This window comes from Sorex fumeus, unplaced genomic scaffold (genome assembly GCF_029834395.1).
Source record: "Sorex fumeus unplaced genomic scaffold, SorFum_2.1 ptg000037l, whole genome shotgun sequence".
NCBI lineage: Eukaryota > Metazoa > Chordata > Mammalia > Eulipotyphla > Soricidae > Sorex > Sorex fumeus.
Window position 1 is genome coordinate 68,984,098 of NW_026606094.1, and position 26,052 is coordinate 69,010,149.

Sequence of the window (26,052 nt, forward strand, 5' to 3'; positions counted from 1 at the left end):
TGAAGCCCTGCCTCCCTGGGTCCTCTCCCCTTGCCCAGAGCCCGGGAGACTCCCCCTCATCCACCAGACTGCTCAGAGCAGAGTGGGATGCAGATGTGGACATTGTCCTCATCCCAAAGGCGCAGGTTACCAAGGTCCAACCCCGTACAGAGGCCAGCTAGCAAGGCCGTGGGGGGTAATTGATGCACTGGGTTTCCAGGGTCCTGGGTGTGCCCTCTTTCGTGCCCTTCTGGGACTGTGTGGGGAGGCTGCCGTGGGGGATGCTGCCAGCACTTGCTCCAGAACCTGGAGTTTCAGCTCACCAGCTCCAAAACCGGGCCCAATTGCCTTTCTTTTCTCCTGCTCCCACTGTCCCAGGCCCAGCCTTCTCCAACTAGAACATGAAAAGCCTGTCCTGGGCTTTTCTCTTGTCGGAGAAGGAGAAGGGTGCCTTGGTGAGAGTTGACTTTTACAGCGCCCGGATCAATCTCATTTTGTAAAATGTTATATCTTTCCAGTGGCATTTTTATGACTGTATTGGTGGGGCTTGTAAAACCCCTTGAATTAGCTTTACAATCCTCCATTCTGTGGAGTTTGAAGAAAGACTATTTATACGATTGGGTTGAATTTCCGGAGGGTGTTTATAAGGTCTGTGTAACTGATGAGAACAGGGAGTGGGTTCAGGGTTGGGGAGCTGGCCATGCCCCTTGAGGAATTTGCCAAGGACTTTTTTAGTCTCTTCTTTGCTTTTTAATCCCTCCTCTGCCTTGTCCTCACTTCCCCCTAAGGAAAAAAAAAATGCAAGAGCAATCTCCCTAGCTCAATCTCCTTAGAGTAGTAGCCTGTACCCTTAGAACCCTGGCTGTCCAGGGATGAGGGCTTGCTCAGAAGCCCGCACCCAGGTCAATCCAAGCCAGAAAGTTCCTCCTTTGCGTATTAAAGAAGAACCTGGCGGGAGAGGCTAGAATTGAACATTTCCCCCTCACTTGTTAGGGAAGGAAGACAAGCTGTAGGGAGAAAAAATGAAAACTCAAAGAGTCAAAATATTAAGAAGGAAATTGTTTTGTTTTTAAACCACACTGACAGAAAACCCTGTTTGAGTTATTGTTTCTCCAACAAGACCATCAGCTGACAGTGATTTCAAGCAAGTTATTACAAAGAATAAATATAACCGTTTGGACATATTGATAAATGTCGATATTTATAATTTCTGCTTCGTTCCTCCAGGTCCCACACACTGTTACCGGCTATTGGCTGCTTACTCCAACTATTATTATTTGTTATGATTTGACCTGAGTCATCGGTCTAATATTTGTCCCAGCCAATGAAAGAATTTGATTTCTCAGCTAATTTCCCTAATTTCCATGTATATTTATAAAATATAATTTCTGGCTTCTATAGGCGCTACGGTGGAAAATAATCTATTAAATGGAAACCTCTATGTGTTAGCCAAGGCTGGGTCATATCATGTTGGCAGCTGCCCAATTTATTTCTCTAATCATATACATCCATATGTATATGTATTTATATCTATATAGTGATAGATATATAGAGATCTATCTAGAGAGAGAGACTCGGACAAGAACAGCGCCCCAGACGCTGGAGGGAGCCCCTCTTGGGATGTGAGAATGGCCGCCACGACTCTGTTTTCTAGGTCAAAGCCACACAAAAAGTCCACTTACCTTTCAGTTACTCTTCAAGGCGGGGACAGGAGGAGAGCAAGACTTCCCGTCCGCTCTGTCCCTGGGCTGCCCACTGAGCTCTGCCAGCCTGAAGGGCGAGCGGCTGGTGTCTGCGGGGGCCCCTGCAAGGCCACCCTTTGGCGCCCGTCAGGCCCTCTGGCCCAGGCCAGCGCCCAGAGCACACAGGTGCGGCCTCTGCGTGTGCGGGGCCCTGCCAGGCGCCCGCCGCCTGCCTTCCTCGCCAGAGCCGGCCCTGCAGGCCTCGGGTCTACAAGTGCTCTCTCCGATTTCCAAATCCCAGGGTGGACGCGTCCCCCGAACCAGCCTGCGCCCCCCGGGGCGCCTTGGGACGCGCAGTTTGGACAGAGGCAGCCGTGCCGTGCCAGGCGGCCTGTGCAACCAGTCTCCATGGTGCTGGGGCGCGGGGGCCAGGCCCGAGTCTAGTCCGGCGTCCAGTGCCGCCAGGGCGGGTGGACAAGGCGGCAGGGTTTCCCGGCCCGTCGGACCCCGGGAGGCCGCCCCTCGGGTCCTCCCTCTCCCCCCTCTCCACGGCCTGCTGGGGAAGCTCTGGGCGGCTCGCTCAGCAGTCGCGCCAGGCTGCACGACGCGGGGCTGTGACTGGCGCTGGTCCCGGCGACGGCCACAGCGTGGCAGCAGCGAGCGCCCGGCGCGGTCGCAATAAATAATCGGCCCGCGGCAGCCGCAGTCAGGCCGCCCGAGGCCCGGGGATGCAAATGCGTCGCTTTATCCGGCCCGAGCGCATCCACCGCGCGGGTGCACGTCGCCCACACCCACGGTCGTTCCTCCACCCACCCAGTGCGCGCACAAGCATTCTCCTAAAACGGGAAAACAACTGCTCAAGGCAAAACGCAAATAAAAAAAAATAAATAAAAAGAACTCCGATCCCCCGACCACATGAAGGTTTCTCAGCGCTGTCCGGGGAAGCCCCCGGGACCAATCTGGCCGAGAAGCACCACTTCCAAGTCACAGTCTGTGCCACCGCACGGACACTTCCCGCCGACGCCCCCGTGGCGCGCTCCGCGCCTCCTGCCGGGCAGTAAAACGGTCACCGCGCCTCTGCGAGGAGGGGCGAGCGGTCGCCAGTCCCTGCATCCAGATCTAGGTTGTGGTCCGGGGGTCCCCCTATCGCCCACACTCGGTGGGCGTCCTTCCTTGAGCCTTAGCTGAGTGCCCCTGCCACTTGCAACAAACAGGACTCGGTCCTGGACACCGAAACTTCCCGCCAAGCAACACTCAGTGATTTAACCCCATCCTCTCCTCCATCCACCGCAGAGTCTCACCCGCGCACCGCTTTGCTCTCTCCCCCGGCGCACAGACTCCGCTCACACCCATCGGAGCCCTCCAAGGGACGCAGGCCCTTAGCAAAGGGCTCCGCCGCGATTAGTAAGTTGCCTGTTTGTTTCACCGTGCCACCTTCCTCTCCCGACACAAACCCACAAACCTGGAGGGACCCGTCGAGTCCAGTAATCCTTTGCCCTCACCTCTTCCCACCTTCCCAGTCGGGAACTGTCTCCAGTTGTTGGATAATTCCATTCAAACAATTGAATCATAAATAAGGGTGGGTGGGTGGAAGAAATGCAGACCCCAGAGGGTCGCGAGGGTGCAGGGACACTTCCTTTGGGGCTCGGAGAGGGAGCTGGGAAGGGGAGGGAGACCTCAGAGCCTGCATCTGTGCCAGGGCGCTGTGCCACTGAAGAAAGATGGGCATTTACTGCCTTGGCTAAGCCAGGGACGAGAGGAAGGGAGGGAAAGAGGTGTAAAGTGAGTGGGGTTGGGGGGATTGAACGGGTAAATGTGGGTGAGGGTGACCATGTGCCCTCTTCAAAGCCTCCCCAGGTGCCCTCTGCCAGCACCACAGACTCCCGCTGCCAGCTCACCACCTTTGCTCCGGTCTCCCCACATGTCTCACCTTCAGATGGCGGCTCCAGAAGCTCCTGCCCCTCTGACAGCTGTCGCTTGAGCTGCCCGTGGAGACGAACCGTCCTCCTTCCCGGTGCCAGAGGACGCAGGAAATTAGCCAGGTTGCCAGGCGCGCAGCGCGGCGTCTGGAGCCCAGCGCGCCCCACCTCCAGCGGGAGCGGCCCGGTCGGCCTGGGCCGGGGCCTCGCCTCGCTCGCCATCGCCGGGACAAAGCGCAGCCGAGCCGGGCTGGAAGGCAGAGAGCTCCGAAGCAGGCAGGACCGAGTGGAGCAAAAGAATGCGGCTCTATTCTCGCAAGGGAAATTATAAAAAAGTTCATGTTCACGGTTCCCATCCACATGACCGACAGCGGCCAATGGAAGGGCCGAACAACTCATAAAGTTGTATTGCAAAGTTGTAAATTTTCATAAACAACAACGGATTTATGACCCTTTCCCCATCACTAAGAGGAGGCAGCTCTTACACCGGCGCCATCTTACCCACGGAGACCGCCTGACTTGGGGGCCGCAGGTTTCACAGACCCGCTGGGCCAGGTTTATAATAAAAGTGCTAGAAGCCAGCCCAGCCCTGGCAGGAGACTAGCGTCCTGGCCTTCACCCACCTAGCCCGTGCTGGTCCAAGCTGTCTACCCCTTATTTTCGCATATTGGCGGATACCCGTCCAAGGATTCCAGCCTTGAGTCTGGTGCCTCTTACCCTGTAAGGTACCCCCCCACTCTGGACCCCTCAGTAGCAGTGCTAGACTCTGCAGCGGGGGATGGGAACCCTAAGTTCCACCTCCTTCCCTGAAGACAGGTTCAGGGCACAGAGACTACACAGAGCTCAATTTCGGGAAATCGCCTTTTCTCACCTCAAAGCCTCAGAGAAAGGGGGGATTTGGGGTGTGTTCATGGAATTCACTGAATTTTGCAGAGAGGTGCATTCACTATAAAATATCCACTAAACAGAAGGTCCTGGGCTCTGGGAGATGTTTATACACAGAAACAAATACTGGATAAAATTCTCTTCTGCGCATATATGCAAATATGCACACTCTCCCCAAAACATACACTCCATTGTGGATCCCGAAGTGTAATTATGAACCCAAGAAAAAATACACACTCCCACACATAAAATTTGTGTACTGGTACACATACCAATACACAAATCCACACATTTAAAAAAAATGGCACAAAAAGTAATTCCAGCAACACATACACTGATACACGGACAGCCTACCTCAGGACATGCTCAGCCCTTCATGTCCGCATCCCAAGCCTCTGGCCAGGGTTCGCTCACCCTCCCAAGCCCACCCTCTCTTTTCTGCCCGGAGATAAAGCAATCCATGTTTCTTTGTCATCAAGCATCTTTATTTTTCTGTTACATAAAACATGGTTAGCTGGGTCAGACGGGAACTTCCCGATCCGGGAAACCCACGCTAGAGGTGAGGCGTATGAGGGGGACGCAGGACAACACGGGGATGAGGGGCACTGGGGAGGGCACTGCCTGCCCCACCCGCTACAATTAGCTCAAGACAACACACCATGCTCCAAAGTAACCCCATTAACACATCCTTCCCAAGTCAAGACAGTCTTACAAATGAGCTCTGAGACTATATAAATGACACAAAGAAGTTGTTCAAATATACAGCATTTGCTATTGTAGGAAACCTCAGGGTATACATATTGAACATGGCCGGAGAGGGTGCAAGGAGGCTGGGAGCACCTCTGCAGTCCCAAGAAGGGGGAAGGAAACCCAAAGGCCTGCAGCTAGCTTAGGAATGCTCCCCTCCAGAGGTGGGGTATGATGGGGCCTACATTTGGGGCGCCCATGCCAGAGGAGAAGGGGATTCTAGGTTGCAGCACTTAGAATGCTTTGGAATAAATATATTATTATTACTCAATTTAAATACAAGCCAATGCCCTGGTCCCCAAAAACCCAGCACCTTCCCAGCACAGTCTCAGAGACCCCAAAAGCTGGCCGGAAGGAATAGGGCCCTGGCTGGGGAGGGGCCGACATTAGGTAGCAAGCAGCCAGCAAGCACAAAATAGGTAGTTTGGGGTGAATAGGTAGTAGTGAGTCAGGTCCTTGTGGGTATTGGGGGGGGTGCTGGGTGCCAGTGTTGGGACACGCTGGGCTCCCTGCGAGTGGAGGCCCACTGGCCTGGACCCATAGGTAGTTTGGGGGTGCCTCTCATGGAGGCCTGTGCTAGGTAGTATTTTAGCCGTACCAGTGCAGAGCCGGTTGGCCTGGGGCGTAGGGGTGTCTGTTGGGGGTCTTCGGAAGGAAACATAGGGGATCCCCAGGAGGACCCAGTCTAGGTGGCTGCTCGGTACATAAAAGTTGGAATCTGGTGTGGGTACTAGGGGAGATAGGGTATGGGTGAGGACTGGGGTAATTTTTTTTTTTACATTTTATTTTTTCCCCTTTTTTTGCAAATAAAATCAGAGTCTCTCAAGACGCTTTTGCTGACTGTCTAGTGCAGCCCAGGAGGCCCCAACTGGGTGCCTCATTCCTCCTCTTCCTCGTCGTCTTCCTCTTCATCCTCATCTTCCTCATCAGCCTTTTCGGTGGCAGGAGTGGCTGCGGTGGCGGCAGGGGGCGCGGAGCCCTCAGGGGACGCGGCCGTGGCGGACCCCTCGTCCTTATGCTCCTTCTTCCACTTCATACGGCGGTTCTGGAACCAGATCTTGATCTGGCGCTCGGTGAGGCAGAGCGCGTGGGCGATCTCGATGCGGCGCCGCCGCGTCAGGTAGCGGTTGAAGTGGAACTCCTTCTCCAGCTCCAGCGTCTGGTAGCGCGTGTAGGTCTGGCGGCCTCGCTTCCTGTCGGGCCCTGCGTGCACACAAGGGGACATAGCGACGGAAGACACCGACAGATAGGACAGTGCATTAGCCAGGCTGCCGGACCCCCAGCCCACACCGTCCACGCAGACCCCAGCATCTCCCACCGCAGCGCGGGCCCTGGGAACTGAGCTGGAAACATCCGAGCAAGCGGACCGTCAGGACAGATCCCAACTGCGGTGCCAGCCCCTCAGACAGCTCTGGGAGGAGGGAAGCTCCCGACCCCAATTTTACAACCGCCCTTTCCAGCCGGCTAGGCTCCCACAATGTCTGCTTCCCCCTGACAAAGGGAAATTGTAAATATCGAGTGTGGGCGAGTGGGCTCTCGTTGCTGGACGAGCCAGCCGACCCCCAGCTCCCTTCCCAGGCCTGGGGTGGGTGGTTGGGAGGCGACCCATCCTCCGACGCCCACAATCCAAGGGCGCCTTCCCTCCCCAGCAGCTCGTGCCCCCATCTTCGGCCCTTCCTCTAGGATCCCGATCCTGGCCCCCCGTGACCCCCCCTCCCCCGCTTTCCAGGGGCCCCTGGCACTGGGGCTTTGGAGGAGCCCTGATGGGCTAGGCGGTCCCCGCTTTGTAGAAAGAAAAGCCAGAGCGAAAGAAAAAGGAAGAAGAAGGGAGAGGAAAGAAAGGGGAGAGGGGGAGAGAGAGGGGAAGCGAGCGTCGCGAACAAACTTAATGTTACATTTCCAAGACAAATGGAGTTAAATAAATTTACGAGGATCGAACCCATTAATTGGGCCATAAAAAGTTTTATGAGCCTCATTTACATACAATGCTGTGGGCGCTCCACGCTATGGCGCCTCGGCTCTAATTAAAACCAGAAAGGCAGCGAGCGATGCCGGGAGTCACGGGGCCGCGGGCGCCCAGACGGCCCGCTCGCTCGGCACTGGCGCTCGGCGCGTTCCGGCCCCCGCGCGCCCCGCGCCCCGCGCCCCGCGCCCCGCCGCCTGCCCGGCCGCCCGCCCCGCGTCCGGCCCGGCCCGGCGCCTACCTGAAGACCGCATCCAGGGGTAGATGCGGAAATTGGCCTCGGCCGGGCCGTGCAGCGCGCCCTCATCCGCCTTGTCGCAGGCGCCTTTGGCGAGGTCACTGCAGAGCCCCGGGATGTTTTGGTCGTAGGAAGCGCAGGGCAGGTTGCCGTAGGCGTCGGCCCCCAGGCCGTAGCCGGACGCGAAGGGGCTTTGATAAAGGGGGCTGTTGACATTGTACAAGCCCGGCACGGTCGAAGCGAAGGCGCCGGCGCCCGGCCCGTAGCCGCTTCTCTGCGAGTTGGGCGCAAAGGAGCAAGAAGTCGGCTCGGCATTTTGGAACAGAGAAGCCCCCGCCGTATATTTGCTAAAAAGCGCGTTCACATAATACGAAGAACTCATAATTTTGACCTGTGATTTGTTGTCCGGCAGCTTTCAGTGTCGGTTTTACGAGGTAGCGTGATATATGATAACATTACACCCCCAGATTTACACCAAACCCCATTTTCTTTTGGACGGAGCTCGCCGCAGCACGTGACCGCCCACATGACCGCCTCCGCCAATCTCGGCCGCCCTCACAGGTGGTCTCGCTCGGCGGGGCCCGCGGCCGCCTAGAATGGAAGGGGAAGAGGCTCAAATATGTAGCCAACGAATCTGGCCGCGCCGCGCTGGCCCGCCGCGACCTGCGGGACCCGCGAGCTGAGCCCCGGGACTCCGCGGGAGCGCTCGGCCCTCCGCGGGCCTGGCCGCCGGCTCGGCCCGGCTCCCCCTGGCCATCGACCGAACCCTGGACCCCGCCAGCTGGGACCTCTTCCTGCTCCCAGATTCAGGCCGCGGAGGACATCCGCGCTCCCAGCTCCTGCCCGACCCCCGCGGTCCTAGTGGGCGAGTCTCGGGCTCGGGGCGCGTCGCCCGTGCCCGCGTCTTCCCGCGTTCAGATTCGCTGGAGGTGCGGAGGGCGGGGTGGGGGGGGTATGATCGGCCCGCTCGGACTCCAAACCAGATGGGGCGGGCCCGGGGGTCGCCTCCAGCTGCAGCGGGAGCGCCACCGCAAACCTGAACCATGTGGTTCGAATAAAGTCCAAGTCGCCTGGCTTCCTTTCCTTAATCAGCGGCACACTGTTTATCCGCCCTAAAGGAAGCAGTGAAATATTTATCTATTAATGAGCCTCATTTGCCAACAGATTTATTAACGTGCATTTCCCCTCCCTCCTCCTGACTCCGCAGGGCCCCGCAGGCTCTCTGTGGGTTTTGCGCTTGAGCACCTTAGTTGTCCTGGTCCCTAGAAAGGGCTGGGCACTTGTGCTTTCTGCGCCCCGTGGAACAGGGGAGACTGAGTTTCTGCCCCGCAGCTTGCAAGAACCTCGGGCCCTACACCTTTCCAGGTACCCCCAGACTCCGTGCCGTTTCTGGTAGCCCTCGCCATGGTTCTGCCAGGGCCGTCACCAACTCTTACCGCCCTTAGCAGTCCATGTGGGAGGGTCAGTTTGGAGGGGAGCAGGAGTAGGGGGTTAGGGTGCCTGGAGATTGTGGGCATGATAGATTTCCGATTCTTTTGTAGACCCCCCCCTAAAGAACCCGGTGGGGTGGGGGGACTCTTCCCAATTGACAGCCCTTATCCAGTAGCTTCTCTTTTCTAAGCTAACAGAAAATGAGGTGCCCAGTTTACTGCTTTCCTCCCCATCAGGCCCCCAGCTTGAGCAGCTTACCTTCTCAGGCACCAGCCCTGAGCAGGGTTGGACCAGTGAAGCCCTTGTCACCCACCCTACCGCTGGGTGGAAGGTGATGGGGTTCACTTTATCCCTAAATGCCTCATAAACTGCCCAGGCCCGCTGGCTTGCAGAGGCCAGGTCAGTCCGTCTTTTTACTGCTCAGCTCGATTGCACACCATAAACCGGACCTCACAATGGAATTGCCCCGGAAATTCTCCCCTAAATTATAGAGTTTGGTTTCTTGTGTACAAAGCACTTCCCATCACGTTCAGAGGGTCCAGGCCGCCCCCTGTTCAGCACACCCGCTCAGGGGGTCTTAGGAGCACAAAAGGCACTGATTCAGACCCGGATGCAGCAGCGCCCCAGCTCCTTCCTAGGGGAGAACCAAGGGGTGAGCATGGAAGGGGGACAGTCTCTGGCAGGTGGGTGCCTGACGCCCCCCCATACACACACCATAAAGGAGCTCCAGGGAAAGGAAGCAAGATCTGGGATGTGCTTTATGGAATTCAGGAGGATATAGTCTCCCTGTCCTGACGGAACTGTAGGGGGTCAGCTAGGAAGGGAAGAAAGAACCCCAAAATATTCCCAACTGCTTTACTCTCTGGCAAGAAATTAAAAAAAAATTCTAGGAAAGTTAAAGGAAGACGAAACAAACAAGAAAAAGGCGAGGAGATCAAAGAGGTGGAATTAGACAGCGTTAGACCAATAAATTGTTGCTGGGGTGACACAGAGCAAGACGTGAAGAAAAAGGCTCGGCCGCCGCTGTCTGTCTAGACTCCGGCGGCTGGAGCGGCCACCCGAGACCACTTTTAAAAACAGCAGAACCTGCGGGGGAGCCCAAACTCTCCAAAGAGGAGTGGGGAGCGGTCACGGAAAGAAGCTGCGCGTCTGCCTGCAGGGCCCGGAGCCCGCCACGCTCGCTAGTACTGGCGGGTGCGGAGCGCCAGGCGCGGGGCCAAGTGGTCTGGCGGCGCGGCCAAGGCGATCCTGACCCGCTTGCCCAGCTTCGGCTGCCCAGGCCCAAGGCAGACTGGCTGGCGGCGCGGCGGCGACCCGTGTTTCCCTCTTATTTTTGTGGTGCCCTCTCCCCTCTTGCCTTTGGTGGCTGGGTTTTATTTAAAACAAACAAAAAAGGCCAAAGTCAGGCGTTTGCCCAGGCCTCTTGAATTCTGTGTTTGCCAGCCACTGATTTCCCACTTCTTTGGTGTTGAGAACATAATTGCTCTGAATTAAATAGGATTATCATTTATAAAATAAATAATATTGACTGACGCTTTGTTCAGCGCGGGTGCAGTGATGCGGGTTTCTCCCCAGCCCCTCTGTCCTCAGATAAAGATGTTCTCCGTCGTTCTTCTGCAGCACAGCTCCAGGAGGAATGCATTTCCCCGCATCTCTCTTATCAAAGAAATGCTCAATACTGAAATTCAGCTGAGAAATTAAACCCAGGTCAGGGCAGCAAACGGAGGAGGGTTTGCACCAGCGCCCTGCACGCCCTGCGCGCCCTGCGCTCCATGTCCATCCATCCAGGGACCATCCCCGACCCGGCAGTGAGGACAGAACCATCCCCAACCCAACAGGACCGGCAGAGTCTCGCGGCGCCCGGCTTGGTCTGGGCGGTTTGCAGACCGGCGGTTCCCAGGGCGCCAGCCTCCGGCCAAGGGCAGGCCAGGCCCCCCGCCCCGCAGCCCTGGAGGCTCTGAGGACCCAGCGGCCTGCACCTACCTGCGGCCTCGCCCTCAGTGAGAAGCAGCCGCCCGGTGCTTCATCGCTTAGTATCGACACAAATCGAGTTTAATATCTGGCCCAGAAAAGGCAGCCAGCAGCGGCTCTCAGGGGCAAGCTCTAAGACCCTCTTCCAGTAGAGACGGCGAAAATAGTGTATAGGATAGAAGGAAATAATTAAGAAGGCGTCTGTCTGAGATAGCCTAGCGGCCCGTGGGCTCAGAAGAAAAGAGCAGAGGAATGAAGTGGAGGAGAGAAACGACTCCCTGTGGTGTAAGCCCCCCTTCGATGGCCTGGGTTTACAGCGTGGACAGAACGGAGATGTGGGTTGTAAACATTTTGTGGGCTTGGCAGAGTCCCCCGCCGCAGCCCAAATAAACGCACGCGGCTACTGGCGTTTCCCAAACCGGCTCTGCATGACTTCTGGTGCGTTTTCCCTGGGAAACCAACTCGCACCCTGGGCTGATGCCCTGCTCCAAGCTCAGGGCACCTCAGGGTGGCAGAAAGCTCCAGGGAAGGATGTCGGCCCGGGCTGGGGACAGTCCAGGCCTGGACGAGGATACCCTCGCTCCTCCGGTCAGCACCTCCTCAGAACTGCGGCTGACCAGGACTGTCAGCGGCTAAAGCAGAAAGCCCAGTTTCCCTCCCCGAGCCAGAATGTTATTCGCGTTCTTTTCCCTATCACATCTCGTTTAAACGTCCAGGTCGATCCCCCGGGGGTTGCCCCACGCCGTGGCCTGTCCGTATTCAGAGCCACACTAGACAGTTATCAAGAGCCGTCTTTACGCGCCGTTTGCCTTCGCTTGATTTTATTATCATATATTGAAGGCCGCGGGATCCCGACTCGCCTGAAGGGGTGCCGACCCGCCCGACCATCCTCTGGGGGCGTCTGGGGCCAGGGCAGGCTCCCAAGCTCAGCGTCTGCCCTCGGCACCCCCTCGGGGATGGGGGGCGTCACCAAGTTCGGGGCTGTAGGCCTTAGCGGTTGGGTCCGTCCGCGGCTCAGCTGGGCTCTCCGTGCATCCCGCTGCCCCGGGGCCGGGCCGGGCCGGGGTCGGGGATCCCCGAGCGGCCCCGCGGTGGGGGCCACAGCCCGGCGGCGGGCGCTCAGCCACGGGACCGCATTGCTCTGCCCTGGGCGCGGGCGCGGGGCGGGAGCGGGCCAGGTCCGGGAGCGCCGGCCGCGTCCTTCCCGGCCCCGGCGTCCGGCCCGGCGTGAGTAGCACCGAAAATAGACAACAGTTGTTCATTCAAAGCTGCGGCTCCCATTCCAGAAAGGGATTTTTTTCTCGAGTCAAGTCGACATCTTAGGAACTTTGCAGGGGCCGGGCGGCGGGAGATGGCGGCGCGGACGCGTCTTTCGTGGAGCCACACTGCCATCTGCTGGTCGCCGCGCCGCACTGCGGCCCGCCCGCCGGCCTGAACTTCGTTGGCAGCCGGTCCCCAGCACCCAACTCCAAAAGCCGGCGGAGGCCCCAGGGCCCAGGGTGGGTGGGTGGGTGGGTGCGGGATGGGGGAGGGGGATACATGGAGCCCGGAATCGACGCTGCCGAGAGCGCTGTGCCCATAAAAGAGAGCTGTTTCCGCAGCCGCTGTATGGGCAGCAGACAGAGCAAACAAATGAAAGGGCTTTGGTGGAAAATCTTAATTGGGGCTGGACAGTTGTAAACTCATTAGGGCCGAATTCCAGACAGTTCGCAGACCCGGCCTTTATGGCACACCCTTACTGCCCAGTCTTTGAAGTTCCTTCTGTCTGCAACAACAGAGGGCGTCCCAACCTGGCGGCGGGGTGGGGGCGGGGGCCGCGGGACGCGCCATCCACCCCCGCCCCGCGCCCCGTTTCCCCTTTTACGCGTGAGAATTTTGAGAACTTTGCGGGAGACGGCTGGCGGGCGGGTGGGGGTGACTGGGCGACGGGCTAAGAAAGAAAACCGGGGCGCTGAGGTTGAACGCGCCACGCAGAGGCACTCGCGCCTCAGAAGCAGCGGCCTTCCCCCGGAGCCCTTTACACCCTATAAACGTAACAGCCCTCATATTCTTTTATGGCGCTTGGGGTTCCTCGGTTTCATGGGCTCTGCTAGGGGCGCGCGATGCAGGCCCCAGAATGTCCTGGGCACACTGAGGGGACTCCAGGTGCCTCGGGGTGCTGGGACGCAGGGCTTCATCCACCCCCGCTCCCCCAAATGTCTGTCCTGAAGGACTCGCTCTTGCTTCCCTCCCGAGGAGGCACGCTCTCAACTTGGCGTCTTTCGTTGGGGAGGGGGGCGGAAGCCCCCCTAGCCTTCTCTTATCGTTTTTGTCTGGGAAGGCCCTGGAATTTTCTTGAAATCTACTTGCACCGTTTTTTTCCCGACATTTTGGGGCCACCAAATGAAAAGGCGGACTTGCACTGCTTCTGGTCGGTGGTAGCAGGCACCCCAGTCCAAATCCCGAGGCTTTCCACCGCCCGGAAAGCCGCCACAAAGCGGTAGTCAGGCCTCTGTGCCCCTTGCGTTTCCCAGCCCTGCTGGGCGGTTCGTGGGGCTGCGAGCCGAGCCGCGGGTTTGGAGCACCCGGGCCAGCCCGCGCTGGTCGGCGACTGCCGGTCCTGAAGCCCTCCATGAGCAAAATCGAGGTTCCTCCACCTCCACCCCTGTGGCGACCCCCCCCACCCTGAAAGTGTACCCAGGCTCCCCAGCCCCCAGAAGAAGGTGCAAAGAGCTGATCCGCAAAAAAAAAAAAATAGAAAAGAATCAATATATTTTATTTTGCAAAAAGTCAAATATCATCTCAACACAACAGTTTGGTCAGTAGGCCTTGAGGTAACTATTGCAGAATATACAGTGTATGTTCAGCCTGGTGAGAACCCCAGACTCATCAAGGGGACAAATCTACAGTAGCCCGATGGCGTTTTCAGAGTGTATAATTTATTATCAATAAAATTAATTCCATTACAAGAAGCATTCATTCCCCCCTCCAATTAAAAGTAAACGTAAACCATAGGTAGTAACCTTCTGCACATATGTATAGCTCCACATTTTCTTGCTGTTTGGTGCAACACACAGTATTCAAGCTCATCTGATTACTTTTTCTTTAATGTGCGAATTCTATATACAACGGACAAGACAAGCATAGAAGCATGTAGACACGAAATTGCTTGCGTTATAAAAGTGGAGAAAACCATGAATTAATGTGGCCCAAATAATCCTTTAAATTTTTTTGTTGTTTGTTTCGCTGGGAAATTCTTACAGCTAGTTTATAATCAAAGGTTAACAGCCTAGTTATACAGAAGACATATCCCACTACAGAGCTATACTCTATGTAACTGTTCATCCCTCATAAACAACCTGAGTTCAAATTGAATTCTAGCTTTCACAATCACAACGGGTTTGTCACCCGGCACAGAAGTTTGAGTCACAAAACATAATTACCACAATAAAACAGTGTTCAAGTATCTAGGCAGACCACTCTGCCTCACAAAGAGAAAATTAAATTAACTACAGACTAAAAACTATACAGCCCGCCTCTCAACAGTTGTGCATTATAAAAAGGTAGTTTTTTTTGTTTGCTTGTTTGCTTGTTTGAAGTCAGAACAGGTAGATTCTTCCCCCCAATATATACAAGATAGCACACACAACCATCAGTGCCAATGCCCTTTTGTGTGTGTGTGTGTGTGTTTGTGTGTGTGTGTTTTCATCTCAGAGAAAATGGAAAGCGTACAATACCTCCTCCATCAAAGCAGCAGGCCAAGGAAATTAGCCCAGTGGCTTGCCAAGGGAGATGAGGCCTGAGGTTAGAGCCGCTTTGTGTTGGGGGTGGAGGCTGGGGTGGGGATGGGAGAGGGGAGAAGGGGAGAAGGCGTCCTTTCTCCCTCTGGAGCTCGCTCTTGCTCTAGCTTTTCTAAAAGAACTCTCCCCTCCTCCAGGGCAGTGGCACATCACTCGTCCTTGGCCCGGTCCTTGTTGATTTTCTTCATTTTCATCCTGCGGTTCTGGAACCAGATCTTGACCTGCCTCTCCGTGAGGTTGAGCAGTCGGGCCACCTCGTACCTGCGGTCCCTGGTGAGGTACATGTTGAACAGAAACTCCTTCTCCAGTTCCAGCGTTTGGTGTTTGGTGTAGGGGCAGCGCTTCTTGCGTGTGGAGCGAGCATGGAGCCAGTTGGCAGCCGGGTTACCTGCGGAGGGGATGAGAGAGACAGGAATTTAGCTGAAAAAGGACCCCCCCATCCTGGGGGTCCAAGGAGCCTCCTGCGGTCTTCGGCCAAAGTGCTGGACGCTGCCGAATGGGTTAGGAAGGCGACGGAGCCTCCTCCGACACAATGGAATCCTGGCAGACCGATGCAGTGTCGGTCACTTACAATTGCACGCAGTAAAATCTCGCTGTCCCCTCCCCTGCAAGGCCCTCCTTTCTCCTCCTCTATCCCCCTGTCCCCACCTCTTCTTCCTCCCACTCTGCACAGTGTAAAGAGTGAAACTTGAAAAAACGGCTCCTCCTGGATGCCCAGGGTGACACAGCCACCCTGGCTCAGCACTGCCCTGCCTCTGTCCCCCGCTGCCTCCTCTGCACCTCTCCCCTTCCCCAACTTCCCTTCTACTCCCCCCCACACGCTCCTTATTTGACCTCCCTGGAAGGCCACGGGAGCTGAGAAGGCCCGCACGTGGGGCAGCCCTAGGTGCCAGGCTGGCCCCACTCATGACTCCTCCAGTTTATTGAAATAATCTGGCATGGGGACCCTCGTGGCCCGGTCGCCGGCAGCCTCCTCTTGGGCAGGATTTACGCCGCCACTGGCTGAAGGCAAGAGGTGGAGGGGCTCTTGCCCCGCTTTCCGAGTCCGGCGGCCCAGCTGGAGTTGCTGCCGCCGCTCCTGGACCTTGTAGCCGTACAAAAGGCTCTGTCTGCCGCGCTGCTTTCGAAGAACGGCCCCAAGTGTCTGTGTCCTGGTCGCCGGCAGCCAAGGCGAGGGGCGGCTGGTCTTGGCTCGGCCCGAAGCGCCCGCCCCGCCCCCTCTCTCCGCAGCAGCCGCCTCGCCTCCCCTCCCCCTCCGAGCCCGGCGGGCCCGCTGGTCACGGCTCTCTGGACGTGGGGGCCCTCTCCGTGGCGTCCCAAACATCCACTTCGGGTTCCCGGCCGGTGCGCAGGAGGCGCCCAGCGCCGCGGACGACAGCAGGCTTCAGAGAGAAAGCTGGCGGGCCGGCAGATCCGGGCGGCCGGCGTGGAGGAGGCGGCCGGCCGTGGTGGAGGGAGGAGACACTTACTGGGATCGATGGGGGGCTTGTCTCCGCCGCTCTCATTCTCAGCATTGTTTTCGGAGAAGGCGCCTTCGCTGGGCTGTTTTTCTCTATCAACTGGAGGAGAACCACAAGCATAGTCAGTCAGGGACAAAGTGTGCGTGTCAAGCGTGGGACAGTCACCCCTTCTGGCCGACAGCGGTTCAGGTTTAATGCCGTAAGGCCGGCTGGAGGGCAAGCCCGCGAAGGAGAGCGCGCCGGGCGTGGGCTCCAGCCAGGAGCGCATGTACCTGCCGTCCGGCGCCGCCGCCGCCACGGGCGCCTGGGGGTGCACGTAGGGGTGGTGGTGGTGGTGGTGGTGGTACACGGCCGCGGGCACCGCGTTGGCACCCGCCGCGTGCACCGGGTTCCACGAGGCGCCGAACACCGCCGCCTTGGACTGGAAGCTGCACGGGCTGAAGTCGGGGTGCTCGGCCAGCGCCGCGGCCTGCCGGGGGGGCTGGCCCAGGGCCCCCGGCGCATAGCGGCCGGCGCCCAGCTCGTCCGCGGCATCGGCGCCCAGCAAGAACGAGTCCACGTAGTAGTTGCCCAGGGCCCCGGTGGTGGCCATGGCTGTGCCCCGCGCCCGGCCGGCCCGACCCGCGGAAATTATGAAACTGCAGATTTCATGTAGCAACTTGGTGGCACCAGGGGGGAAGTACAGTCACCTAATAAGTTGCCGGCGCCCGCGCCCCCATTGGCCGCGCGCGTCACGTGCCCGCCCAGCAGAACAATAACGCGTAAATCACTCCGCACGCTATTAATGGCCCGGTGTTTTGCAGTCATAATTTTTATAGCAAAAGCCATATGTTTTTATGCAAAGGGATCGCGGCGCTCCGCGATCGGGTTTGTTTTAATTGTGGCCAACGAAGATTAAAAGATCAAATCTGGCCTTGCCTCCGTGCTCCCTCCCCTCCCACGGCCACCACCAGACACACACTTCTTAAGCGGACTATTTTATATCACAATTAATCACGCCATCAGCGAGGCGCGGGGCCCGCGCGCGCGACTGCGGCCAGCGGAGCCCCCCTCACATAAAATTAGACAATAATTGAAGCCATAAAAAAAGAAAGAAAGAAAGGCAGCCCAATCGCATGCTCGCTCTACTGTATTTAAATCTATATTTATGATATTTCATAAGGAGTTATTGTTTCAGAAGCCTACACGGACTGGTGGGAAGTTGGAAACGACCAACAGATTCGTTTGCCTGGCCGTGGCTCCCAGCTGTAAAAATTTATGAGGACTTGGAAAGGTTAAATTAGACTGTTGTGTTTGGTTGGCGGCACCCCTGTAAATAATCCCTGCAGTCCCCGGAGATGCGAGTTTACCCCGGCCGGCCGCGAAAAGTCAAATTCAACGCAGCGTCCGTCCCAAACGGAGCCGCCGCCGCAGCCGTCCCTGGCCCGGCGCACTGGCCGCCGAGCGGGCACCTCCCGTTGTGGGTCCCTGAAACCTGCCCGCCTGGAGCTGCAGGGCGCCCGGGGAGCTCCCCAATTCGCCTACGAGCCTCCACAGAGGGTCCCACGAGGGAACCGCCAGGGACCCAGCGGCCAGGCATCCTGGAGGATGATTGCAGGGCCTGGTGGGTCCCGCGCCTGCGGCCCGGTCGGACCCCAAGCTCAAGCGCGCGCGCTCACAGCTCAGAGGCCCAGCCCCGGGTGGGCGCAGCCGGCACGCAGCCCCCTCACGCTCCCGCTCCCGGGCCCTACGGGCTGTGTTTGAAGCGCCAGGCCGCCGCACGAATGCAAAGGAAAGTCGGCGTGTGGATAACGGCTGCCCTGCCTGAGACCCCGATAGAGGAGAGAGAGGCCCTCACCAGCTGGGCAGCCCGTCTCCACCCAGTTGGCGAGTCCTTCGGGGGCGCCAATCTCCCTCCCCGTACCAGACCCGGGGCCCCGCCTCGGTCGCCCAGTCGGCCCGCGCGCTCTGCAGAGGCGCGCCGGGACCGGAGCGCTGCGACCGCGGCTCAAGGCCAGGGCTACACATTAACACGGGGAGGGGCACGGGGCTTTGACTAGACTCGCGTCCCTTAGTTTGGTCGGATTGAAGAGGCTATTTCTCACGCCTCAGCGTCTTTCAAGAGTAAATTAAAAGCTGCGGCCGCTCTGTTAATTGGAAGGAAAACCCCACTCCCGGTCGCACCAGAAAGCCGCGGGTCCTAAAAACGGGGTAATTAAATTCACGTGGGGACACTGTGCCTGCAAGAGTGTTTCTCATTAGCCCACTACCCTGGCGGCGCGGGCGGGCTGCCTGGGGGCTTCCATTGCCGTTTTTGGCCTCCATCCTTACCAACAGTGCCAGCACCCCTCCCCCCCTCATGCCCCCTCCCGGGGCAAGGACCCTCCAATGTCACTCCCTGAGAGCCAGGCTGCAGAGCGAGGCTAGGCGCCCAGCCAGGAGCCTCTTCGCCAGTCGGCCCCGGGCAGGCGGAAGAGGAAAGTGGCCGACACAATGAACTCCGACGTGGCCAGTCCCCGGTGCCGTCCCCCCCTCCCTCTGGCCTACCCCCCTCCCATCTTTTCCTTTCCCGGTAAATTCCTCCGCCTCAACCCCACCCCCACTTCAACCTAAGGTGTCCCAAATAGTGGGCAGTTGGAGAAGCTTCTGAAAATTTTCATTAAGAAAAATAGAGCCGGAGGAGGCCTTGGCTCCTAATTGTTCTTGTCTGCAAATGGACTGGACACCACGCCTGGCTGACTTTCCCACTTTGTGTAAGAAGACACTAATTATTAGTAGTATATTTTTAAACAAATAAAAAGGCTGTTGCTTTCAAATAGATTTCATTTCAAATTCCCAGCCCATATCCCAAATAAGAAGGTTCCCACTCAATTAGCAGGCGTTGAATGCTAAACAGTTATTACCAGAGCCTTTTCGGGGAGGGGGGGAAAGGGGGGGAATCACAAAACTGAGACAGTATCTCTCTCCAGTTCAGAGGTCTGGGGAGGGAATATTCAGGCTTTGGCATCTGCTTTTATTTCAGAAGTAAAAGGGATTGCGTGTGAATCAAGAAATTATAAATTAATGGAACTATGAACTGCCCCTTCTCCCTTCTCACTTCAGGGTTCTAAAAATCCAAGATTCAGGTCCGGGTCCTGAAAATGGCAGAGGCGCCTGTGCCGGTCTGAGCCATGGAAGCATGGAAGCAGCTCCTACCCTGCAGGCCGCAGACCCCAGGAGCCAGGAAACGCTGCCTGGCTGGGCCAGAGCTGAAGGCCTAGATAGTGCGTGTTGGGGGTTGCCGGGGAGCTGGAGGTTGTTTTCATGCCTGGGAAGGCTACAGTCCCACGGTAGCCCAACTTGAAACAAAGACTCAAGTTTGTATTGCAGTGGTGCTGGCATCTGAATTTCCTGTTCCCTACTATGGGAAACTCTTCAGCCCTGGGAAGCGGCCTCTGTCCCTGCACTCAGCCAGGCAAGAATGCTGTAACTAGCAGAATGTAAACCCCACAGAAGCAACTGACCCTCCAGCCACTAAGCTGGACCCTAATAGGGGCTTCCTTATAGCAGTCAAAGCCCAGGTGGGACCCACAGGCCATGGAGCAGAGGAAAGTTCCTGACTGAGTTACCTGCACGATCAGGCTCCCTAGCCAGGCTGGGCCTCAGCCTGGGTCCCAGCCTCAGGCCCCCAAGGAGGCTGGCAAAGGGTTCCCAGCCCTCCCAGAAGGCACAGACACTCCCCCGTGCCCTCTCACTGGCTCCATTTGGTTGTTACGGACCAGCCGGGTAAGCCCAGAACGCAAGGCCGCCGCCACCCGGTCGTGATCATAACCGAGGCCTTGTCTGTACAGCCGCGCACCAGGCGGGGGGGGGGGGGGGGCACAAACCCTGACAGCAGCCTCGCAAGCCCTTCCTCCAGTGGGCAAAGGCAAATGAGACCCCCTCTTCCAAAATGCTCCCCAGGAATCTCTGGGACCAACGAAGTGGAGAGAAAGGCTGGGGAGAAGAGAAGGCAGTGGAGATAAAACGAAAACAAGACACACAGAGACTCTGACAATGAAAGGAAAATAAATAAAAGGAAAGAAAGACGTCCCAAAAAGAAGGGTTTTGGGAAAAGGAAGGAAGGAGGGAAGGCCAGAGGTAAGGAAGAAAGTCAGAGGCAGGCGATGCCTGGCAGCAGAGGCACTTCCAGGAAGAAAGGTGAGTGACAGGGCCTGGACCCCCGCCCCTGTCAGCCCTGTCCACCTAGTTTAGCCTGCATGTCCACCCATAAAAGGGTCCTTCCTGACCTCCTTCCTCTCCTGGATGGGTATCTGGTGGGTCTTGCAGTCCGGCGGGAGAAAGGCAGAGTCCCAGCCAGCCCGGCGCAGGCCTGGAGCAGTGGAGGCCCAAGACGCAAGTGAGCTCGCCCCTGACCTTGAATGGCCTGGGGCCCAGAATTCCTACCACGCCCCCGCGGTCCGCTATGCCGCAGCTAACCTGACCGTACCTGCTCAGGGGCCAGGTGGGAGTGGGACCGTGAGGCCAGCAGCCCTGGCAAAGCGCTGAGAAAGGGGAAACGCCCAGGCCTCTGCGCCTGGGGGGCGGGTAGGGGGGAAAGCCGAGATTGCCACCGCGGGCCTGGCATTCTTCGGGCCTGAATGTCCCTCCCGGTCGGCTCCCACGCGCGCACGGGTACCTGCAGACGATTTCAACTGAAGTAATGAAGGCAGTGTCGTGCTGTCGAGAGAAAGGTGGATCCCAACAACAGGAAACTACCTAAATCACCGACCAGTTCTGGTGCTGCCCGCGCGGGGTTGCCTCGCCCGCAGCCGCCGCCGCCACTGCGCCGCCACCGCTGCCGTCGCCGAGCGAGAACCCCGCAGATCGCGCCCGGCCCGGCCCCTCGCCAACCTGCGCCCGCCTCTGCCACCGCGCGCCCCGCGCCGCCGCCGCCGCCGCCGCCGCCGCCGCCGGGGCCACCCGGCGGGCGCAGCCACCGGCCCCGGCAAGGTAAACCGGGGAGAAAGAGGGAGGGAAGGTGGAGGAGAGCGAGGGAGCTGGAGCGGGGCGAGCGCGGCGCACGCGGCCGCCCCCAATCTCGCCGTGCCAGCAGCCGGGTTCCCAGTCTGGCCGCGGCCTCCCGCGCTCGCGCCGCGCCACTCGCTCTCCCCCTCTTTCCCTCCCCGCCCGCCAGCCAGCCGGGGCGCGCGCACCCGCGCCCCCTCCCCCTGGCGGCGCCCCCTCCCCCCCGCGAGCAGGAAACGCGTGGCCCCGCGGAGGGCGTCCAGGTGGGGGAGGCCTTGCCGGGAAGACGGGTTGGGGGGTGGGGGGTGGGGTGCATGCAGCCAGGCCGAGGTCTATACCGAACCGCCGCTTGCGGACGCTAGGGGCTCTCTGTGCGCCCAGCCTGCTCCCCGGGATCCTCGGCTGGGGGTGATCTAGGACCAGGGGACCCACAAAATGATCGGCCTCTGCAAGCCTCCTGGGGCTCCCGAAAGAAATCCTGTTTAGCTTCCTCTGTCTATGCAGCTCCCCTCTCAACTGAAACCACCGGTCCAAGACAGCCACAATCCAGATATACTAGCAAGTCATAAAACTGAACAAAAGCCGACAAACCTTAAGGCACCAGGGCTATAGGGCCCAGACAAATTACGACCGTCTAGGTAATATTTAAATAGATGCCTAAAGTAATTGCAGGGGGCGCGGGTAGTCCTCCTGTTGTAAAAGTGGTGGACGGGATAAAGTGGAAGGTAAAGATAAGAAGTAAAAAAAAAATGAGGTAAAATTTAAAAGCTTCATTCCACAGCTTTTATTCTTCTATAAGAACATAAACATCGTCTTTTTTTTCCACGCACAGCAGCAATACAATATTAATTTATTCTGATTTAAGATTAGAAGTAAATAGAGCTAGAACTAACATTTATAATAACGATAGAATGCATTTGCATAAAACAAGATTGGCAATTTTTCATAATAATAGACATTTATACAGATTTGTATTTATAGTTTTTTTTCTTTTTTCTGCACCTACAGGTTTCACCCTTTTATGCATGTAACTTCACAGTATAAAGGAAACCCAAACAATGTCTCCCTTCTCTAGTCTATTCCTCTTGCCCAGCCCTCCTAGGCTTCCATGAATTTTGGAAAGGAAAAAAAATGGAAAAAGAAAAGAAAAAGGAATAAAATTAAAAAAATAAAACCTCCACAAGATTGGGAGAACTGTGGTGTGCTTGTCGCCTGTTACCACTGGTAACGATTATTTAATGATAAAAAAAAATCCACTCAATCCGCATGTACAAACCAAACGACATTAGGTTATTTATAGTTGGAAGATAGGGAAACTCAGAGGTAAGTGAAATAATTTAGTTCCGAAATGCATGACCTTACACAAACTGGAAGAGAAGCTTCCTTCTCCTGGTCATTCTCTCTCTCTTTCTCTCTCTCTTTTTCTTTTAAAGCTGAGACAGCTTTTAGAGGAAGAGAAGAATAATCTGACTCACTTGATTTTTCCAATCTGCCAAGTCAAGCCCTTATGCCAACCTGGATGACCATGCCTATAAGCCCTTCTCTTTGCCAAGGAAGAAAGGAAAAAGAAAGCCAGGGGCCTGGATCCCCTGATTAAATACAGCCCAGCACTCCAGGCAACTAGCCTGCTCACGGCTCCCTGCACCATTGACCTCAGGCCAGACACCTCAGCGCCTACAAAGGAACCTCAGCCTTCCGGCTAGGTTTGCTCAGGGCCACCCCCAAAACCACCCCCCCCTTGCAGGAAACCAGCTCCACTGGGGAGGACAGGGGCCTTTTCCAGCCATGGAACCCCCGAGACAGTACACCATCCCAACCACCAATGACACTTAGAACAATCTCTATCTTTATAGAATTTCAGCATGATATGGCTTTTTCCCCCAGAAGACAACATATACACCAACACCGAGCAAACAGACAAAGAAACAAACAAAAAAAAAAGTCAGAACAAACCAGCCCTGCACAGATGTAATGGCCAGCGAGATGGTGGGTGTAGGAGGAGGGACGGGCTCCGGCACAGGTGGAGTTCCTGGGCAGAGGCCGCTGGGAGACAGAGAGAGGGGAAACGGCTGTCTGGAAGCGGGGAAGGAAAATAAAAACCAAAACACAACCAAACAGAACCACCCAGCATTGCCTGGAGCTTCATCAGGAAAAATTAAAGTTGGCTGTAAGCTCCCGGATCCGATTCTCTCGGTTCATTTTCTTCAGTTTCATCCTCCGATTCTGAAACCAGATTTTCACTTGTCTGTCCGTGAGGTGGACGCTGCGGCTGATCTCTAGGCGCCGCTCGCGAGTAAGGTACATGTTGAACAGAAACTCCTTCTCCAGCTCCAGCGTCTGGTGCTTGGTGTAGGGGCAGCGCTTCTTCCGGCCGCTCTTTGCCGTGAGCCAGTTGGCTGCGTTTTCGCCTTTGGAATTGCCTGGCATGGAAGAGAAAAAGAGGGGGAAGGTTAAAGTGAAGCCTCACAGGCTGCACGTGCGCGGGGAAACCGGGGAGGTCTCTGCCATAAGAGGGGTGAGCCCTCAGTCACATATGCAGACTCAGGTCCTCCTTTCTTTGGCCGAAAAGGAGCACTTTACCCTAAAAAAGGTAGGTTCGTGAAGGAGTGGGCCGGAGGTCAACCATCTTGCTTGCTACAAACCCACCCAGCACCTTTCTCCACATTTCCCCCAGACACCTGTTTTAGCACCAAGCTTCCAAGCGCTGCTAGCAGGCAGGGCCTGGCAAGGCCGGTTGTATATATTGAACTTAACGCCTTTCCTTGCTTCTCACCCCACGGAGGACAAGCATTTCCTGCAGCCACCCAGGCAGGGGGCAAGGGGTGCTTACTAGGAGTGGAGTGGTGTAGGGGGCATGGCTGCAGTAATACAACCCTCTGGCTGTGCAAGGCCTTGGTGAAGAGAGGGAGAAGGAGTCTTTGGGACCCATCAGAGGGCAGCATAAGAAAATGGACTCAGGGGTCAAGGACCAGCCATCCTGGCTCTCCAGGAGCCGCGGGACAAGCGTTCAGGGGGACTCCAAGTTCCACGGGCGGGAACAAGCCCCTCTCCCACTCTCAGCCCCGGACACCGAGCGTTAGGGCTGATTTTGCCTTCCACTTCTCCCCGCAGGGAGAATTCCCGCCCCTCCAGCAACTTTGAAAAAGCAGGGGGATCGTAAACTCGAACTTCGCCAGTTAATGGGCTTATTTATTGGTGCTGGCGGCTGCTTATTTTGGATGCCTTACAAACATCCGCGCTATCTGCGGGGTGAGCCACTTTCTCTGCCTCCTCCTCCTCCCCCCCGCGTGGGCCGCGCCGCGCCCCGCGGGCTGGGCCCAGGCCACGACTGGGGGTGTTCGGGGGGCACAGAGCAGGGTGCGTCCAAGAGGGGGGCTCCCCTCGCGCGTCCTCGCCCCCCAGTCGGGGTGAGCGGGGACTAACGTGGAAGACTTGGTGGAGTGCAGGGCGCTAAGCCGGACATGAATTTTTTTTTCACTGCGCCCCCACGCCCAAATATTAAAAAGCAAGTTCACAAGGTCAGGCTGCCTGCGGCCGGGGCCAAGGCCGGCGGGCGGCTGTGGCCACTGCCCACTCGGCGCGCTTCCCCCTTCGGGGGGCCGCTGCCCGCCTGCGGCCCTGGAGCGCGCCCGGCTTACCCAGGGAGTCCTTCTCGGGCGAGGCTTTGCTGCTCTCAGAAGGGGCCGGGGACAGCTCCTCGGCCGCCGAGGACGACGCGTGCGCCTCCTCGTCGCCCTGGGAGCCGCCGCTGCCCCCGGCGCACGGCAGCGTGGGGGGCGGCGGCGAATCGAGGACTCGCTCCTTGCGGGCGGCGTCGGCCGAGCCGGTGGCGAGCGCGGGCGGCGGGTCGAAGCCGCGTCCCGGGGGCTGCGCGGGGAACGGGCCGGCGCCGAGCTGCTGCGCGCCGCCGCCGCCACCGCCACCGCCACCGCCGCCGCCGCCGCCGTAGCCCTTGGCCGTGCCGTAGGCCTGCGAGAGGCGGAAGTAACCGGGCACGGGCACCCCGCCGGAGCTGCCCAGGGCGCAGCCGTCGGGCGGCGGGCCCCGCGGGAAGGGGGCCAGCTCGGCGGCGGCTGCGGCGGCCGAGGCTTTGGGGCATTTGTCCGCCGAGTCGTACAGGCAGTAGGAGCTCTCCTCTTTGATGTTCTGCGCGAAGGAGCACGCGGTGGCCGGCGGCGGGGGCTGCGGCGGCGGGGGCGGCGGCGGCGGCGGCCCTTCGGGCGGCTCCATGCGGCACGAGCGGGGCGCGTCCAGCCACAGGTCTACGGGCGCGGGCGCGTAGCCGTGAGCCCCGGGGCCCAGGCCCCCGCCGCCGCCCGCGCCCCCCGGCGACGCCGCCTCATTGCGCTTGCCGCCCAGCGCCGGGAAGAGCCCGCAGCTCTGCAGCCCGTAGGGCAGGTCGGCGGCCGGCGGCAGGTAGACCCCGCCGTGCCCGTAGTAGCCGCCGCCGCCGCCGCCGCCCCCCGCGCCGCCACCGCCGCCGCCGCCGCCGCCGCCACCACCGCCGGCCTCGCCTCTGCCGGAGCTGATGAGCGCGTCGACCAAAAAAGAGTTCGCGGCGGGGCTCTCCGAGCATGACATTGTTGTGGGATAATTTGGCGAAGGGAGCAGATAGCCCTTTCTGGCTGACATTTCTTGTGCAAAACATGCTGAATACGATTAGCAATCCCCCCGCACCGCGGCGGGCGCCCGCAGCCAATCCCGAGCTCGGGATTCCGCGCGACCACTCCCAGTTTGGTTTCGTAGGCGCGGGGCCGCTCGCCGAGGGCGCCCTCCGAGCCCGCGATTGATATAAATATGTAATCTGTATTGATGGGCAGAGAGACGCACACCCGCACCTCGACTCAAAGGCCGGGAGCTGCGGGGGCGGCCTCAGCGGAACCGGCGGGGGGCCGGGCCCCAGGGCTCGCCCCGCCCAATTCCCGGGCTAGAGTCCTCACCCGAGGGCGGTTTGGAGGGCCCTTGGGCCCCGCGCAATTAACAAGTGGGGTGTTTATGGTGTGCACCCCCGCCCTCTTGGGTGCTCCTAGTCC

At 58.2% G+C, this 26,052-nt stretch overlaps 3 protein-coding genes across 3 annotated transcripts; all 3 read right to left on the minus strand.

Annotated features, from left to right (window-relative positions):
* Positions 1 to 6,089: 6,089 nt before the first annotated feature.
* On the minus strand, positions 6,090 to 7,795 carry HOXA7 (homeobox A7). Its single transcript, XM_056118343.1, has 2 exons — positions 7,417 to 7,795; positions 6,090 to 6,415 (listed from the first exon to the last, which is right to left on the minus strand). Exons 1-2 carry the CDS (start codon positions 7,793 to 7,795, stop codon positions 6,090 to 6,092), a joined length of 705 nt encoding a protein of 234 aa, XP_055974318.1.
* Positions 7,796 to 14,743: 6,948 nt separating this feature from the next.
* HOXA9 (homeobox A9) lies at positions 14,744 to 16,646 on the minus strand. Its single transcript, XM_056118426.1, has 2 exons — positions 16,064 to 16,646; positions 14,744 to 14,982 (listed from the first exon to the last, which is right to left on the minus strand). Exons 1-2 carry the CDS (start codon positions 16,644 to 16,646, stop codon positions 14,744 to 14,746), a joined length of 822 nt encoding a protein of 273 aa, XP_055974401.1.
* A 6,518-nt stretch (positions 16,647 to 23,164) lies between these two features.
* Positions 23,165 to 25,651, minus strand: HOXA10 (homeobox A10). The gene is made up of 2 exons (XM_056118438.1): positions 24,658 to 25,651; positions 23,165 to 23,439 (listed from the first exon to the last, which is right to left on the minus strand). The coding sequence occupies exons 1-2, from the start codon at positions 25,649 to 25,651 to the stop codon at positions 23,165 to 23,167; spliced, it is 1,269 nt and encodes a 422-aa protein (XP_055974413.1).
* Between the last annotated feature and the right edge of the window lie 401 nt (positions 25,652 to 26,052).

Coding starts and splice junctions, on each gene's coding strand:
- HOXA7 (XM_056118343.1), bottom strand. CDS start 7,795: ATGAGTTCTTCGTATTATGTGAACGCGCTTTTTAGCAAATATACGGCG. Junction 6,416..7,416: donor CCCCTGGATGCGGTCTTCAG/GTAGGCGCCGGG, acceptor GTGTGCACGCAG/GGCCCGACAGGAAGCGAGGC.
- HOXA9 (XM_056118426.1), bottom strand. CDS start 16,646: ATGGCCACCACCGGGGCCCTGGGCAACTACTACGTGGACTCGTTCTTG. Junction 14,983..16,063: donor CAAGCCCCCCATCGATCCCA/GTAAGTGTCTCC, acceptor TCCCCTCCGCAG/GTAACCCGGCTGCCAACTGG.
- HOXA10 (XM_056118438.1), bottom strand. CDS start 25,651: ATGTCAGCCAGAAAGGGCTATCTGCTCCCTTCGCCAAATTATCCCACA. Junction 23,440..24,657: donor GCCCGAGAAGGACTCCCTGG/GTAAGCCGGGCG, acceptor CTTCCATGCCAG/GCAATTCCAAAGGCGAAAAC.